Raw genomic sequence first — 16,489 nt, 5'->3', positions numbered from 1 at the left:
CAGACACTTGTGTCCAGGTTGAAAATGACTGTCCTTTTATCTGAGCCTCGTTTTTCGAGGTGTGAAGCCAGATGGGACTTAAGAGCCCAGGAGGTGGGATGTGGGTGCCTGCGGAGGGCTGGTGTGGGTCGGCATGGGCCCTGGCTCACAGCAGTGCTCAGCTTCATGCTGTCTCTTACAGCTGTGGACCATGGCGGCTGCACCTTCCAGCTGGTGGAGGAGAATGGGGTTGGGGACGGGAAGCCAGATTTCCTCTCCTTCTCCCCCGAGATGGTGGCAGAACAGTTCACGCTGATGGATGCTGTGAGTATTCATTCAACAGCCAGGTCAATGGTGCTTTGCCTGCCTGCTACCTGCTGCTCTGGGCACAGGCCTGTCTCTTCCCATCCATCTTTTCCTCCTGGCCTGTTCCCTTCTCCGGGACCCCAAAGAGACCCGTGTCCATCCCTTTTATCTTCCAGGAGCTCTTTAAGAAAGTGGTGCCTTACCACTGCCTGGGCTGCATCTGGTCCCAGCGAGACAAGAAGGGCAAAGAGCACCTGGCGCCCACCATCCGTGCCACGGTCCTGCAGTTCAATAGCGTGGCCAACTGTGTCATCGCCACGTGTCTCGGAGACCGGTCCCTGAAGCCGCAGCAGAGGGCTAAAGTGGTGGAGCGGTGGATCGAAGTGGCTCGGGTAGGACAGCCTGCCATCCTGCTCACCTCCTGCCTCGGCCCGGGGCTGAGGTTCTGCGGTGGGTGAATCCTAGCAGATTCCTGGGCTTTCTTTAACGCTGAATCCCCTTGTCATCTCCTTGTCTGCCCCCAGGAGTGCCGCATCCTGAAGAACTTCTCCTCCCTCCGAGCCATCCTCTCGGCTCTGCAGTGCAATGCTGTTCACCGGCTGAAGAAGACCTGGGACGAGGTTCTACGGTAAGCAGTGTCTTCTGGGCTCCTGCAGCTGCAGGGAGGTTTCAGGGGGGAGCTTGTGCTGTTGCCGTGGCCCTTGAATGTGTAGGTGGGATTTTCTCAGCTCCAGCATTGCCTCTTGGAATGTGCCCAAAACCCAGGGACTAGCATAAGGTATCAGGGACCTAAGGAGGGTGAGGACATAAAAGCACCATCACCTCCTCCTCCTTTCCACGCAAAACACCCTGGAATAGCCCCCAAACAGCAAAGCCCTGCTAGAGCTGTGAGCATTGCAGGGGTCATTTGGGTCAGCAGAAAAGAGCCCAAGGAGGAGACCCCAGGGCGGCACCATTGCTGACTTTCCCCCCTGTGTTTCTCCCTGAGCAGGGAGAGCTTCCGCACTTTCCACGAGCTCTCAGAGATCTTCTCCGATGAGAACAACCACTCGCTGAGCCGGGAACTTCTCATTAAGGTATGGGGAAGTGGCACCCTGTTTCTGGCAGGGAGCTCGGGCTGATGCTGGCAGAAGTTTCCACAGTGTTCCAGCCACCAGGCTAAAGCCCTGGCAGTGGTGCCAGGGTTGCAGGCGTGGGTGCAGGCAGGGTGTGCTGAGTCTGGGGAGCGGGCAGGGGTTTTGGACCAGGCTGGGCTTTCTGCTTCTCCACCCAGAAGTCATCATTGCCTGAAGCTTGCAAAGCAATTCAGCAAGCAGAGATAAGCAGTGGGATAGGATCCAGTGCACCAGGTGACGGCTTCTCCCCAGAGGAAGCTGCATTTTAGCAGCCCGGTGCAAAGTGCTCTTGATTTCAGGTGGTAGGGTTTGTGAAAGGCTGCAGCAAAAATGTCCTTCCCTGTGGGGCCTCTCCGCAGCTTCCCAGCCTAGCTCTTCCAGTTTCGGGGGCTGAGAGGACACAAAATGCAAAAGGGAACAAAACATCCCATTGAGGAGCTATTTATACAGAGCTGGAAATGGGAGCAGCAGTTCCTATTCACTAAGCCTTTCCTCCCTGTGAGCCACAAAAAAGCTCAGCTTTGATTTCCTCCTCTTCCCCTCATCCCTCTTTCCCTCTACAAGGAAAGTTGTACCAATAAAAGCAGGGCTGAATTTTAGCTCGTCTATTAGTGCAGTTTCCCAGCCAGGCTGATCCTCACCTCTCTCCCCCCATCCAGGAGGGCACATCCAAATTTGCCACCTTGGAGATCAACCCAAAGAGGGCTCAGAAGCGGCAGCAGCAGCAGCGAGAGATGGTGAGTCTGGCACAGCCACCCCCGTGCCCCCTCCCCGGCGGCTGCCCGGGTTGGTCCCCGTTCTTTGCTGACCCTGGTTGTCCCTCGCTGTCCCCACAGGGTGTGATGCAGGGCACCATTCCCTACCTTGGCACCTTCCTCACGGACCTGGTGATGCTCGACACCGCCATGAAGGATTTCCTGGACGTATGTACCTCCATCTCGATCCTCTGCTTCTTCTCTTTCCTCAGCACAACCACCCCAGAGCCTGGGCTGATAAATGGAGGGTGGGTCCCCCATGCGTCCTATGCCGGACACTGCACCCTGTGCATCCTATATCTGACACTGCACCTTCTGCATCCTATATTGGACACTGTACCCTGCGCATCCTATATCTGACACTGCACCCTGTGCATCCACCTCTGTCAGCCCATGGAAATGGGCTGCTCTCACGCTGCCCCTTGGCAGGGATGCCCACAAGGCAGTGGCAGTGAGCCTGGGACAAGGAGGGACGGGAATAATTTTTTTCTGCCTGCTCCACGCTGACATTCGGCTCCTTCTTTTCCAGGGCGGGCTGATCAACTTTGAGAAGAGAAGGAAGGTGAGAGCTTTGCCTTGGCAGCAGCACAGCAGGGTGGAAGGAGGCTGACTTGGTGCAAGCCCGGGCTGTGCCAGTCACTTTGGGGTTGATCCCTCTCCTTTTTTGCTGTCATGTTCTTCGTTTTGGGGGAAGGGGATTCTGGTCCTTCATATCTGCCTCCGTGCATGCGGCTGGGCTGTTTGTGGAGGAGGCTGGGGCTGGCAAACAGGTCTGGTCTCACGGCTTCCATTTGCTGCAGGAGTTTGAAGTCATTGCCCAGATCAAGCTGCTTCAGTCGGCCTGCAACAACTACAGCTTCACGCAGGAGGACCAGTTCGTGGAATGGTTCCACAGCCTGGAGCGGCTCAGCGAGGCTGAGAGGTGAGCGTGGTCCAGGTCCGTGCTGCTGCCGGTGCATCAAGAGGTGCCACCGCTCGTCTCCTCCAGCTCCTGAGCAGCAGCTGCCCCGTGCTCCGCTCCCTGCTCTGCCTCCCTCGCCATGCCAGCACGGTGCTCGCCGCAGTCGTGGCGGCACAGAGAGCTCAAACCTTCATCTCTCCCCTCCCAGCTACGGGCTGTCGTGTGAGATCGAGCCGCTGTCAGAGTCGGCCAGCAACACGTTGAAGGCGAAGAAAAACACGGGCATCATCAAGCGATGGAGCGAGTGAGTCTGCTGATCCCTGGTGGGATGCGGGGTGGAGGTGGGGACCAGCGCAGGGCAGCTCCGGCTGAGCATCGCAGAGGATCGGGCTGGGGTGGCCGCTGTCCTGGCCAGCCAAATCTACCCTCGCTCTGCTCCTTTCTCACCTGCCCCGCGTCTCTCCTGGCAGCCGGCAGCCACCGAGCACCGAGCCCTGCGCCAGCGGCAGCTCCCACTCGAAATCCTTCGACCAGCTCAAGTGCGGGCAGTACCTGTGCAGCGGGGACGCCACCGACTCGGTGAGCGTCACCTCCGCCGGCTCCAGCAGCTCCGACGTGGAGGAGATTAACATCAGCTTCATCCCCGAGTCCCCTGACTGCCAGGAGAAGAAGGTACGGGGCAGCTCGTGGGGTCCGGACCTCCGGAGGCAGGTGCGGCCGTCGTGCAGGGACTGCCTCACCTCTGCCTCGGTGCTGGGGCTGGGGGAAGCGGGTGGGGGTCCCGGGGGCTGTTTGCGACCCGCCGGGGCTAGGGAGGCCCCTGCCCTTTGCTGCTCCGGCAGCGTGGCAGGGCTCTCGCGCCTCCGGCGGCTGTAGTCGTGTCGGTCCCCCGTTGTCACAGGTCAGTGAGATCCCTCTGGCCTCCCTCCCCCAGCGCTGGTACACCCCGTCTGTGGCCGATGGAGAAGCTAAACCCACTGTGTCCTCCGCATCCCCTCTCCTCCCTGCCCTCCAGTTCTGGGAATCCACCTCCCTCTCCTCCCTGGACACGTCGGGCATCGGCTCAGGCTCCAGCAGTGCCTCGTCCTCTTCCGTCTCCTCCACGCCGGTGACGGCCTCCCGCACCCACAAGCGCTCGGTCTCCGGCATCTCCAGCTACTCTTCCCTCTCGTTGCCCCTCTACAACCAGCAGGTCGACGACTGCTGCATCATCCGCGTCAGCCTGGCTGTGGACAACGGCAACATGTACAAGAGCATCCTGGTTAGTACGGGGCACCCGCGGTGACGCGCCCCGCTTGGATGTGGGCACGGCCCGTTTTGGGAGGAGACGGTGGTGGGAGGCTTTGCGGCGTTTTGCAGCCCCTGGGTTAATAACGCTCTGCTCTCACAGGTGACGAGCCAGGATAAGACCCCAGTCGTTATTCGCAAAGCCATGGCCAAACACAACTTGGATGGGGACCGGCCTGAAGACTATGAGCTCGTTCAGATCATCTCAGAGGAGAGAGGTGTGTGCTGGGGTGTGGGGGGCTTTCCTGGGGGCTGCGTCCCCGGCCGGCCATGCAGCCCTGCAGCTTGGGCAGCACCAGGTCCGAGCTGGGCTTGGAGGCGATAGCAAGAGGGGTCCCAGCACTTGGGGACAACTCTTAGCCCCACTCTGGGCCCCTTTCAGGGAAAGGGTGCCCGACTGACCCCCATCCTTGGTCACTTCCAGAGCTGAAGATCCCCGACAACGCCAACGTCTTCTACGCCATGAACTCCGCTGCCAACTATGACTTTGTGCTCAAGAAGCGAGGCTTCTCCAAGGGAGTGAAGATCAAGCATGGCTCCAGCTCCACCCTGCCCAGGATGAAGCAGAAAGGCCTGAAGATTGCCAAAGGCATCTTCTAGCCTCAGCCCCACTGCCACCCATCACCGACGGGGCCTTGGGGGCAGGCTGCTCCGGGCTTGGCTGCGGTCGGTCCTTGTGCCACCCAGCACGGCGAGAGGAGCGACCCTCGCCCACGGGGGACGGCCGCGCATCTCCCTCCCGCACCGACAGCTGGGGTGCTTCGTCAGCCTCCGTCTCTCTCTGCACAAGCCCCCGTTTCAATCAGGTCTTTTTTTCTACACAGGAAGGCAGCGGGGGGGGGAATCTCTCTCTTTTTTTTTTTTTTTTTTTTTTTTTTTTTTTTTTTTTAAAACCTTCCACGGTGCGACACTAGTCCAGCCGCCGGCCAGCCCAGAGCTGGAGCTCGCCTCTGCCGTAGGTGCCTTGTGTCCGCGCAAGCCGGGGAGCGGTGACTCGCAGAGGCACCGTTTGCAAGGAGCAGAGCACGAGCCATCACCCTGGGGCTGTAAAGCCTCCCACGTGGTGGGGTGCTCTCCTTCCCGGCTTTCCTGGCGTTGTTTTTACCTCCACGTCCTTCCTCCCCGGGATAACTGGCATCGCCACCGCTGCGCATCTCTGCCTGTCCTTCCCCCGGGAGAAGATGCGGATGCCCCAGGGTGGGAGGCGAGCTGGAAAGGATGCAGCCCCGCACCAGTTGGAGGAGGAGGAGGAGGAGGAGGAGGAGGAGGAGGAGGAGGAGGAGGGCTGTGTCCATGCCGTGATGAGCAGGTGCCTCGTGCTCTCGACAACTGGAAGCCTGCGTGGTCTCGCTCCTCTCCCTGATCCAGCTCGTCCTCCAGCTGGACTTTTGACAGCCCGCGTTCAAACTTGCACCAAAGATCAAACGCCAGTGTCTCTTCTACCGTCGGGGGAAGCTTTGGGCCGTGCCCCCAGCGCTGCCAGCCTAACGAGGAGGAGTAGAGCAAATTTCTGTCCCAATTTGTGTAAATAGAGACCTTGGGTCTGCGCAGGTGGGTGAGGAGCCGGAGAGCTCAGGATGGTCTGGGTGCCCCGGCTGCCACCACCTGACCCACAGAAAGTGCCACTCACCTTGGGCTTTAACCGGACTTTTTCAAACACTGACCATGGGAGAAGCAGCAATGAGACTTCTTTTGTATAAAACAAAAAAGTTTACTGATTTTTTTTTTTCTTCAATATTTATTGGTTGTAAATAGAAGAGACGAACTTGTACATTTTACTAATCCAGCCTCCCCCTGCCCTGCGGCCCAGTCCCTCTCCTCTCCCTACTCTAGTATTTAAGGCTGCTGGGAGGGATATTGGCGGCAGCAGCAGCGTCGCTCTGCCGTGCTCGTGGGGCGCAGACCCTGCCGGCCACCCCCTTGTTTCTCTACCACTAGTCGCTCGAGAGAGGCAGAGATGCTTGTTTTAATCATTGTAAGAAACACTAACCAAAGGGGGACCTTTTTTTGCTCCTGGCTCCATCTTTTTTTTTTTTTTTTTTTTTTTTTTAGCGCTTCCTTCCAGCACATCTCTCCTGTTTCCCGTCTGTCCATGCTGCTGGGTGGGTGCAGCGCCTTCCCCAGCTCCAGGAGAGGGGCCGGGGCTGGTGGCAGGAGCTGGGCTGCGGGCCCCTGGCACCAGGTTGGGAAGAGGCTGCTTGGGTGTGAGCGTGGCTGGCACTGAGCTCTCCCAGCCCCGCATCCCCTCGGGTGGCATCGCCCATCGCTGCACATGATGGGAGCCCCTGGCTCCCTGACGCAGGGGCAGCCTTCTGCCTCCCACCCTGCCTGAAGCCCAGCCCCTGCCCTTGGGCACCAGCACCCCAGGGTCTTCCCTCTCCTCTGTGCCTGCCAGCTCCTGCCCACCCTGGGGCCATGCTGGCCCCCACTGTCCCCCTCCCCTCCCACCGGTGTCCCCCAGCAGTCCAGCATCACTGGAGGGACTGGCTGTACCATATGTATTTTGTACCACTTCAATGAAGGAGCACACCGCCTGGTGTGACTTGTACACAGCAATGTAATTAGTCTTTGCAATAAAATACTGATGCTCAAATGGCTCTGCCCCAAGGCAGGGGTTGTCCTGTCCTCCTTCCCCAAAATGCTGGCATGTTACTGGAGAAAGAGGAGTGGACGTGACTGTGGAGGAGGCGGCACTTGTGCCTGTCCTTCGTACCTTATGTTAACTCTGCTAAGTTGAGCTTTGTTTTGCGTTTGAACTAAGATACAGGCTTGTTTGAGGGACCAGTGCCTGATTTTCGTGCGAGTTGTTGGGACTGCTGCATTTTTCAGTTGCATAAATGTGACGTCCAATTTACTGGTTTTACGCCTTTTGATATAAGCAATGGCTGTAAGAGCAAATGCAATGGTTATTCCTTATGGTGTGGAGACAGTGGTCTGCCTTGTTTTGAGGCATCTTGCCTTTGGCACTAAAGGACTCATTTCCTAGCGTGGCCAGCAGGTTTATTTTCTATTTTATAATTGCACCGACATCAGTGGAGATTACTTGGATGGTGTGGTGATGCTGAGTGGGTCTTAACAGATGCAGGTGCACTGTCCAGAATTTCTCTGTGCCTTTGGCTATGTAGATTAGTTTAGTCTGAGCTTTTGGAAATGAAAGGATCAGATTGTGCAGACAGGGCTGGTAACGCCGTTATCTACTCAGGCAGAATTAAACATCCACATCACTGCAGTCTTCCCAAACAGAGGAATTTTGAAAATGGCTGGGAAATAAATGAATTCTGGCCCAAGTGATTTCTGGCTGCTTTGGCCTTGGGCTTCTATGATGGAAAGCTTGGGTTCGGGTGTTTTTCCTAGCACTTCTAAGATATTTATTCTTGGTGCCTGCAAATACCTGAGCACATATTCTTACCTGGCAGTGGTATGCCTACTGCATCTCTCCTTTTTTTAGTGCCCTGTTGCCTTGAGAAGGGTAAGGCTGTTGCACAGACCCTCGTGCCTCTGGATTCCCACCTTGCCAGGACCTACACCTTACCCTGGCTGGCGGTGCCCCCAGAGAGGCCGATTGATGCACAGCTCCCCTTGTAAAGTCTTAAAGCTGTAAAAAATGCCTTTGTACTTAACCATTGCAACCCATGCTACCCTGAGGTAGGAGCACAAGGCAAAGCACAGGATCTCCCAGTCAGCCATGGTGAGTGCACACCCGAGGAGCCAGTCGCAGATGCAGCTTCTGTGTATATATACACTTACATACATATGCATGTATTCAGGAGCACAGGTATGTGTCACTGTGCGAGAGCCCTGCAGATGCTTCTTCTGTGGGCTGGAGGCCAAACCTAAGGAAATATCTCAGTCTAACAAAACTCCACAGAACATAAAAAAATGCTGAAGCCTTGAGAAGCCTCACACAAGTGCAGGAGGCTGAAATCGTATTAAACCATGCATTAGAGCATATTATCGGCCACAAATGAGAAACCTTGCACTTGTAACACACTGGGGAATGCACAAGGCTCAGAAAGTGCCAGCAGAGCCTTCATTTCTGTGACAGGGTGGTAGCAATCCAGCCAGCAGTGGCAGACTGATGGCCAGAGCGGCCAACCTCTGTGGACCTGAAGCTTTGCCCCACTGCCTGCTTCCTTCAGTCCTTGCTAACTACTGGGGAAGTCAAGACAGAATTGAGAAGTGCATCAGCTAGTGAGGACAACGTACGCTACCTCCCACAGAAGGGAATTATTCACTGCCAGAAAGTGTGTTTTCCTGCAGGCTTTATTTCCAAGATTACCGGCAAGGCTCAATGCTGAAGTCATGACACAGTATTTTCATTGCCCTTAGACAAGCAGAAGGGCAGCACCTGCCTTAGGGACTCCAGTAGCACCGGAGTACTTCCCCCAGCACCTCCTCAGGCACCTTTTCTATTGTCCACGTGGCCACCAACCTGGCCAAAGTGCACTTCGCACACATGGAGACATTTGGGAATGCAACTTCTCCTCTTCTCTGGTGTATGGCTTGGATTCTGGGCTCTTTCTTGGGAGTTTGTTGAGCTTGCTTGAGGGCTTATTAGCCAGCAATTATGAAAATGTAGGCAATGGCTCCCAAACATCCAGAATGACAGCCATCAGCAGGCACCGCAGTCGGTGCAGAGAGATCGTCATCATCTTAGTACAAGTTCTGCTTTCCCACATCCTGGGCATGGTGGCTGAACCCTCAGCTCTCAAGGAACAAGAGCAGAGAAGATTCTGTCCAACAGCAGTCATACTGGTCACTGAGTTCACACATAGTCCAGAATTTCTGTCTCCATTTCATTTTCACTCCCATCAGAAGGCTTGAAGTCCTCTTCCTCCTCCTCTTCATCATCCTCATCCTCTCCAGACTCATATGCCAGCTGCTCTTTGCCAGCTGCACTGCTTGTTGTATTTGAGAAAAGAGCTTAATTGGGAAGAAAGAAAGAAAAACACTGTGATACCTCTCAGTGAAACCTGGGGGCATTTGCAATAGAGTTCATAAAACAAGCGAGAGGAAGGCAGAAGCCGGAGGGGCACAGCTAATGTTGCACATCTTAGTAGAATCTGATCAAGCCCAAAGCAATCCATTTTCGTACTCCAGGAATGCTAGCAGAACAGCAGCAGATCTGCAGTGGTGTGCCTCCTCTCCTAGCTGATTCTGACCTAATTCACTGGGATACTGCTTTGGCCCAGCATTGTGTGAAAATAATTTCCTCACTTCTTGTTCAATTAATAACATCAGTTAAAAGTAAAATGCCACCAACAGATACATCAGTAAGGATAAGGTCTTGATTATGACTATGCAAAGACATTTAAAACCTGAAGGCTGTGATACTGGGAGGATGAAACAGAAAACCTTTATTCCCAGCCATTCCTAATCCCAACCCACGTTCAGGCTGCAGGACAACACCCTCAGCTCACACACTGTAAAGAGCTAGAACACAAAGAGCACCAGATGTAGCACAAAGGAGGAGGCAAATACAGGAATCCTGCTGCCCCAGTGCTGACTGCAACATCCTCATTCAGCTCACATCTCAACACCATCAGGAAGGTAGTAACACACTGTGATGTTCAGAATCATCCTTACCAGGTCTTGTGGATCTGATTATCTGCTTTATCATCAGAGACATAGTATCTCGCAGCTCATCACTAGTCTTTGGAAGGCACCACCCATCCCGCTCTGTGCATTCTGACTCTGTGCCATCATTCCGACGGATGATTTTCTGTAGGCTAAAAAGCAGCAAAAGGGAAGGAAAACATTAGCCCTCTACATTCAGATGTAGGCTTCAAATGAGACAGACTATGGCTTACTTCCACTTTACTTCGTTGAGTTAGAATAGTGTATTTGGTTATTAAGGTAATTGTCATATGGGAAAGGAAGTTCATGTGTGAAAAGTCTGTTCTATTTTTATTCAGAAACTAAACACCTCTTAAGTTTCTGGTCAAGGAGAGAGAGATGGGAATGGACTGAATATAAACAATAGGCTTTGAAATCTAGCTCTAACAGAAGACTCAGCGTGCAATACCTTTCCACATTCAAGTCACAAAGCTGGTAGAACATCTGTCGATAAGGGGGTAAGGCTCCTTCTCGGAAAATGTAGATGGATTCCTAAGAGGAAAGAAGGAAAGGATGAATGTGCATTTTATGGTGTAACAGGACAACTCTGGCACAACTGAGTTCTTCTGATGGACTGATTGAAGAAAAAGGCACTTCCAACACAAATCAGTTCCAAGGCATAGGTCTGCATATGGCAAAAGATAAAGCTGAATGAGGAATGCAGCAAAATTTCACTGCAGCCATAGTCACAGCAGCACAGTTGTGCAGAGAACACACTTCATCTCTTCAAACTGCAGCTGTCTGCAGCCTGTTACTGTGTAACAGTGGATCATAGGTTTCATTCTAGCAAAAATGGAAGAATAAAAGACTCCTGTTTAAATATTTATTTTGCCCTGCTGGATTTTGCAGGACAACCTGATAAACACATGGCGAGTTTTTGCACTTCACCACCCATAAAGTTCCAATTTTATCAATTGAAACAAAATGCTCATCACATCTGAGACTAGGGCTGAGAGTACCAATGCCATCTTGCAACATGTAAGAAACACATTCAGTGCACAGCAGGTGAAGTTCTGTAGTAACATGTCCTCAGGTTTACCTGGGAAACTGCTAGTTGTACATCAACTCACTCAAAAATGTCCCCTTAATAACTGACAACATTTTTTCACTAAGCTATTTCAAGATTCTTGTAAAAGTCATGCTTACCTTCAGTTTATACCTGCTGGAAGCAGGCTTTTTTGCACCAGATGCACCAGATGTACCAAGCCCCTGTTTCAGATCGTGTACACTGACTGTATGACTTACTGAAAGACAAAAAAAAGAGTCCTAATTAGGGACATCTTTCACTCTGTGGCATTGTACTGTCACTTCTCTATGTTGATTCAACTTTGCTGGTGAGCAAAAACCAGACCAACCCAGCAACTGAGCATGTGTTGCTTATTCTTCAGAGACATTACTGGACAGTCATTGGAAAGGTGGTGAGTGTGGTGGCTTTTTCTGCAGTGCATTTGTTCATAATTTTAACCTTTTCTACCCTCCCTTGACAAAGGAAAGAGAACAACTCTCCCCTTACGCTGCACCATCACTGAATGGAAGCAAATGCTGAATTCCCACACTGTTGCTTGCAGAACACCCTTCTGTCTGCTAACAGATACTGTAGCTCAGCCGGACACACATCCAAGACTCTCACAACACTTCCCAGCAGGAGACTCTTCTACTGGCTTAACAGCAGCACCGTATCATAACCAGAAGTAAAACTCCAATTTTGGCTCAGCTAGAACACAGGAAGACCCTTCACCACCTGTGACTAGGATGGGGTAAACAAAGAAACAGAAGAACCAGACAGCCCTTCTGCTGGCACAGCATACCTTGCTTCTTGACAGTGATGGGCAGACTGTAGTTATACGTGCTGCGTTTTGCTTTCACGGGCATATCATTAGGGGCATAACCTAGAGGTGAAAAAAGAAAACCAATAATGAACTGAGGGCAAGCACCCTGCAGAATATCCCTAGCTCAGTAACAGAAGTGCTGGACTGGTGTGCGAAAGGCAGTCTGGTCTTTGGGATATGCTGACTTCAGCAAGGTGGGGAGAAGAGAGGTATCTGATCAACAAAAGCCTTTAACCGAGAAAGAGGGAGATGTGATCTGATGGTAATGACTGGATGCCAGCTCTGTCATGGACTTCTTAGATGACTTCAGAAAGTCCTTTCTCTCAACGGGCCCTCTGCAAAATCAGAGCAGGGGAACCCTATGTCCTACGGTCTGAGACCTAGTGTCCTGCACAAGATGTTGAGGTCTTTGAGGAGAAGCTACTATGTACACAACAGCATCTACTGCTCAGTGCCTCCCCTGAGTGAGAGGGAAGATGGTCTGCTACATCCATTTGGGCTTTGAACACATGGAGGAGCAAAGTCAGCCAGCTGCCCACTGAGTTTGGAATGTGCCAAATGAGGAAAGACATATCGCATACTATGAAATAAAGGAGTTTACGGAAGAACTACGGTAAACAATGAGCTCAAAAGGTGTCATCTTCATCAGAGCAGAAATATGGCAAAAGAGTTTGAAAAACAAGTAAAAAGAAAAGTACTACCAGGATTAACCAGAAAGCAGAGAGAACGTCTCTGTGGGTTGGGCCCTTTTACCATATTTCATTCCACAGCGAATTCGGAAGTCCAGTACTTGGTAAATCTTTGCTTCAGGGTGTTTTCTGGGGTCATACCCAAACCTAACCCATAAGCTTCTCCAAGGACCTGTTAACTGCATAAACACATATGGGGGAAGATGGTTACAAAAAAATAGTACAGTGTTGCAGAGGTTCTTAGAAAATTCTAATACTTCCTGTCATTGCCCAAAGATTATTTCTTTAACCAGCTCTTTCCTCACTTGCCATGCCAGCATTTTTATACTGAAACTTGGGCAATCAATGCATTGAAGTACAAATACTTGCGTGCTTTTACAGACTAACTTGCAAGGTCACAATAAAGTGTTTGTTTGGACAAATTCTACTACCATTGCCAGATGGACAGTCAATTTGAGTGTCTGAACGGCAAAGCTGATTAGAACCAATGGAGTGAACAGTAACTGAATCCTCCATGGCTTTAACTTCTGTTCAGAAGCAAGGCTTTCCTTCCCTCTTTACATAACATTAAACTCAGGTACTTAGTGGTAGGACCTCAGAAACAGTCAAGAACCTGGAACACCTGGCTGATGCTCCCTTGCTCTGCCTCCTAGCAGCCTCAGACAGGCACAAGGGCAGATATAACAGACTCACCATGTAATAGGCCAAATACGGCAACAGAAGTTTCAGCTTGTCTGGGTGGACACTGATATTGGCTTTTACTGCATTCCGAGACCAGACAGGACGGACTTCAAAGAGCTAAAATAATACAGAAACAACCATGAAACAGTGGGAGGGAGGTTACCGGTGGCAGTTCAGCTTTCCAAGTGGACTGTCTTCTGTATTGGGGCCTTTGGCCCTTATTGTGAGCTATCAGAATGGTAAAGTAAGAGCTAGTGGCACAAAAAGGAACTTAATGTGAGTTGGCTGCAAAGACAGATTCAAATCTTGACATGCATAATTGAACTTAACACAGCAGTGTCAGTGGTGCCTACTATCACTTGCTGTATCAGTCAGTTACAATCACCAAGAATTTTTGGGGAAGTCAGAGAAAATGGCTGCATGCAGTTTTTTCCTACAAAGCATGCTGCAGTATAGCGCTCAGGTCAGGAATAAGGCACGTACCTTTCTCAGCTCTTCCTCTACCTTTTTATCCACAGGATTGGTACACACTTTCTTCCAGGTCTGTACAGCAGCATCCAGGGGTTTAGTTGGGATTTCTTCATCATCGAAGTTCACAAAAATCGCGTTGTGTGGGCGACGGGCCCTGCTGAGGCCAATCAGGTTCTCACCAGACACCTGGGGATTGTTGTATCCCTCCCTAAGAAAAAGGGAAAGCATCGGGTTTGCTTTCTGCCTGTGGCACACACAGACTTGGGCCTTCATGGGAACATGCAAAAATGGAAGTTTGTGCTCCAGATTTTGGAAAAGAAGGGACTCAGCTGGGTGAGCAATGGGTTGCTTTACCTTTGGTCCCACTTCCATGTGGATTTTGGAATCATATACTGGTACCATAAAAGACTCTTGTGGCACCACTGAGGAAAGAAAATTTAAATTAAAAAACCCTGTAAAGCTACATACAGCTGCCTGATGACAGAGGTCCCCTGCACTATCTGACAGAAACCCTCAGGCAGTTGGCTACTAATCTTTATGAGATGCATTTGTAGCACAAAAGGCTTCATGCTCTGCATTTGCTCTGCTGTAGTTACAGCAGCTCAGTAGGGTGCAGGGACAAAGCAAGACGGAAATGCAGTTATTAACTCAATCTAGAAATAAGACCTTTCTTTTTTTAAAAGAAGTGCCGATGAAGGACTACAGTGAGAAAATGAAAGATGTTTCTTGTGGGAGATCTCACAGATTGTTCTTCTGGCAAAACTAACTGGGCGCCAGGAGGGAACAGGTCCGGTGAGTGCGGTCACAGGAACATATGGCATCGATTCCTGCACACTCTCCCCTCGGCTCCAGCCCACTGGAAGCAGGCAGAAAGCTGGGCTCACTGCATCCCATGCTGCGTGTAGCGTGCTGGGGGAGGCAGTCGTCTTCACCAGATCACCAGGTCCCCTCAGCTATCAAACCCTCAAGCAGACTTTTGCTGAGGTTTCTGCTGCCAGGCAGTTTCTCAAGCGTGCCTGCCTCTGTTGTACCAAATCAAGAGGGATGAAACAGAACAAGGCAGCAGCTTAAACAGGTGAAATACATGAATGCTGTATTTAGTCCTGCTCTGATGCTTCAAGAGCAGAGATCGTATTATCATACTGAAGTCAAAATAGATTGGAGGCATCTTCAAGTGATCAGAAAGGAAATCTTAACTTGAAAGCTTGTCTGTTAGAAGTATATATCAAACTACCAAAATGTTTCGCTACCTGTCCATTCCAGAACCAACACAGCTATTTACTACATTATGAGAAAAGGCACTAACCGGTGTTGTATATCTGGCCGATAAAAATAATCAACGGGAGTGTCCAGACGTGAGAAAATCGGTGGCGGGATGTAGAGAGGTAATTCCCTATTGAAAAATTCTTCCTTCTCTGGCTTGAGCATTAGAACCTTATCATACATGGAGGTTTGTTTGCCATCAGGACCAGAGTGCATTGCCAGGTACTGGAAATCAGACATTCCTGTGAGAAACAAAAGATTGTGAAGTTCATTGTGAATATAACAATATTTCTCACAACATTCAACTTTCAGGAGCAGGAGCCTGATAAGTTTATGCAAATGTTTATACAGCAAGGAGGCTGTAACAACAGGATACTTGATTTTCCTTCCGGTCCCGAGTTGTTTAAAGGGAAACACTTCCCCATCCCATCAGACAAACTCGTCTTTAAGCCCCGTGGACACAAACCCCAGAATTACCTTGAAATTTGTAAACGGTGGTGACAGTCCCAAGAATTTCCATTTCAAACCGGACTTCTGGCTGGATTTGTTCTTCGGTGTCCAACTGCTTTTTCTTCTTGGTCCTCCTTTTCACCTTGAGCAGCATGGTGGAGGTGGGGAAGCGATTGGCACATACGGGATGGCAGTAAGGGTCCTTGGGGCGAAAATACAGCTCCAGCCTTTTGGCAGGGTCCGCATAAATCTGTCAGCGAGGGCAAACACAGTCTCCGTTAGCACTGCGCCCGCACAGCCCGTCTCCCCTGGACTCTCTCTGGCACCAGGCCCCGGCCTCACACCCTCACCAGCCGTTTCCCCTCACACCGCCTCAGAGATATGAATCCCCCGACACCGGGTCAGGGGGACGCGCAGCCGCTCCCACCCTGCCCGACACCTCCCGCCTCCTCTCTCGTGGACAGCCGCGGCCCAGGCGAGCGGCCTTACCCCGAAACCACGCGTGGAGCCTGCGTGGGGACGTGCTGGGCCCGAACAAAGGGGTCCCACAGCGGGGGGACTCCCCGCCCCCCCCGCGCCTCCAGCCCCCTCCTCAGGGCCGGGGCTGGGCTCCCCGCCCGGCAACCCCTCAGCCCGGATAACCTCCCCCCCCCCCCTCCCCTCCCCGGGACCCCCCCCTCTCACCCGCGACACCCCCTGCTCTCCTCCCAGCGTCCGCAGCATGGCCCCGACGTCCCGCACCAGCCCCGGGTACTCCACACACACCAACCGCGGCGTACGGGGCAGCTCCAAGACGGCCGAACCCCGCTCCCGCCACTGCCGCCCCGCCGCCATCGCTTCCCCACCCCGGTCCCTCCCGCCAGTCTTCCCCCCTCAGCGCCGCGGGCCGCGGCACAAAGGTTCCGCCGAAGATCGGTTCCTACGGCGGCGGTGCGGGGCCTGGCCGGGCCCGGGGTGGGGGGGTGCGGGTTGGGGGTGAAGGTGGAGGTGAAGGTGGGCGAGCACCCGTGCTCCTCTTCTCGCCCGGGCTCGGAGCTGGAACTCCTCAGCTCGGCCTGGCCTCTGCCAAGGCATGGGGGGGTGCTTGTGCCCATAAACCGGTGCGGAATAACCTCCCGCCGTTGGGTTTATTTCGCCCTCTTTGAGT

General features: G+C 52.5%; 2 protein-coding genes across 7 annotated transcripts in view; one reads left to right on the top strand and one right to left on the bottom strand.

Annotated features, from left to right (window-relative positions):
* Window positions 1-6,938, top strand: part of RALGDS (ral guanine nucleotide dissociation stimulator) — a 63,174-nt gene extending 56,236 nt beyond the window's left edge. For 3 of the 6 annotated variants that reach the window (XM_069770838.1, XM_069770835.1, XM_069770839.1), the window contains exons 6-18: window positions 182-303; window positions 462-677; window positions 810-913; window positions 1,277-1,361; window positions 2,060-2,137; window positions 2,237-2,323; window positions 2,685-2,717; window positions 2,956-3,077; window positions 3,265-3,360; window positions 3,527-3,728; window positions 3,958-4,317; window positions 4,447-4,561; window positions 4,768-6,938. In XM_069770838.1, coding sequence (XP_069626939.1) covers window positions 182-303; window positions 462-677; window positions 810-913; window positions 1,277-1,361; window positions 2,060-2,137; window positions 2,237-2,323; window positions 2,685-2,717; window positions 2,956-3,077; window positions 3,265-3,360; window positions 3,527-3,728; window positions 3,958-4,317; window positions 4,447-4,561; window positions 4,768-4,943 — 1,796 coding nt within the window. In that variant the 3' untranslated portion in view covers window positions 4,944-6,938. Of the gene's footprint in view, window positions 1-181; window positions 304-461; window positions 678-809; window positions 914-1,276; window positions 1,362-2,059; window positions 2,138-2,236; window positions 2,324-2,684; window positions 2,718-2,955; window positions 3,078-3,264; window positions 3,361-3,526; window positions 3,768-3,957; window positions 4,318-4,446; window positions 4,562-4,767 lie in introns of all 6 variants that reach the window. The other 3 variants (XM_069770837.1, XM_069770833.1, XM_069770834.1) reach the window with 3 other exon arrangements.
* A 1,650-nt stretch (window positions 6,939-8,588) lies between these two features.
* On the bottom strand, window positions 8,589-16,195 carry GTF3C5 (general transcription factor IIIC subunit 5). The gene is made up of 11 exons (XM_069770840.1): window positions 16,027-16,195; window positions 15,370-15,592; window positions 14,936-15,134; window positions 13,642-13,837; window positions 13,171-13,275; window positions 12,542-12,656; window positions 11,768-11,848; window positions 11,106-11,203; window positions 10,369-10,451; window positions 9,930-10,072; window positions 8,589-9,266 (listed from the first exon to the last, which is right to left on the bottom strand). Exons 1-11 carry the CDS (start codon window positions 16,174-16,176, stop codon window positions 9,109-9,111), a joined length of 1,551 nt encoding a protein of 516 aa, XP_069626941.1. The 5' UTR covers window positions 16,177-16,195; the 3' UTR covers window positions 8,589-9,108.
* Window positions 16,196-16,489: the final 294 nt, after the last annotated feature.

The sequence above is a fragment of the Haliaeetus albicilla genome, chromosome 26 (assembly GCF_947461875.1).
Source record: "Haliaeetus albicilla chromosome 26, bHalAlb1.1, whole genome shotgun sequence".
Lineage (NCBI taxonomy): Eukaryota > Metazoa > Chordata > Aves > Accipitriformes > Accipitridae > Haliaeetus > Haliaeetus albicilla.
This window is presented reverse-complemented; position numbering and strand designations above follow the sequence as displayed.

Coding starts and splice junctions, on each gene's coding strand:
- GTF3C5 (XM_069770840.1), bottom strand. CDS start 16,176: ATGGCGGCGGGGCGGCAGTGGCGGGAGCGGGGTTCGGCCGTCTTGGAG. Junction 11,849..12,541: donor TCGCTGTGGAATGAAATATG/GTAAAAGGGCCC, acceptor TTTCACCTCTAG/GTTATGCCCCTAATGATATG. Junction 9,267..9,929: donor AATCAGATCCACAAGACCTG/GTAAGGATGATT, acceptor TTCCCAATTAAG/CTCTTTTCTCAAATACAACA.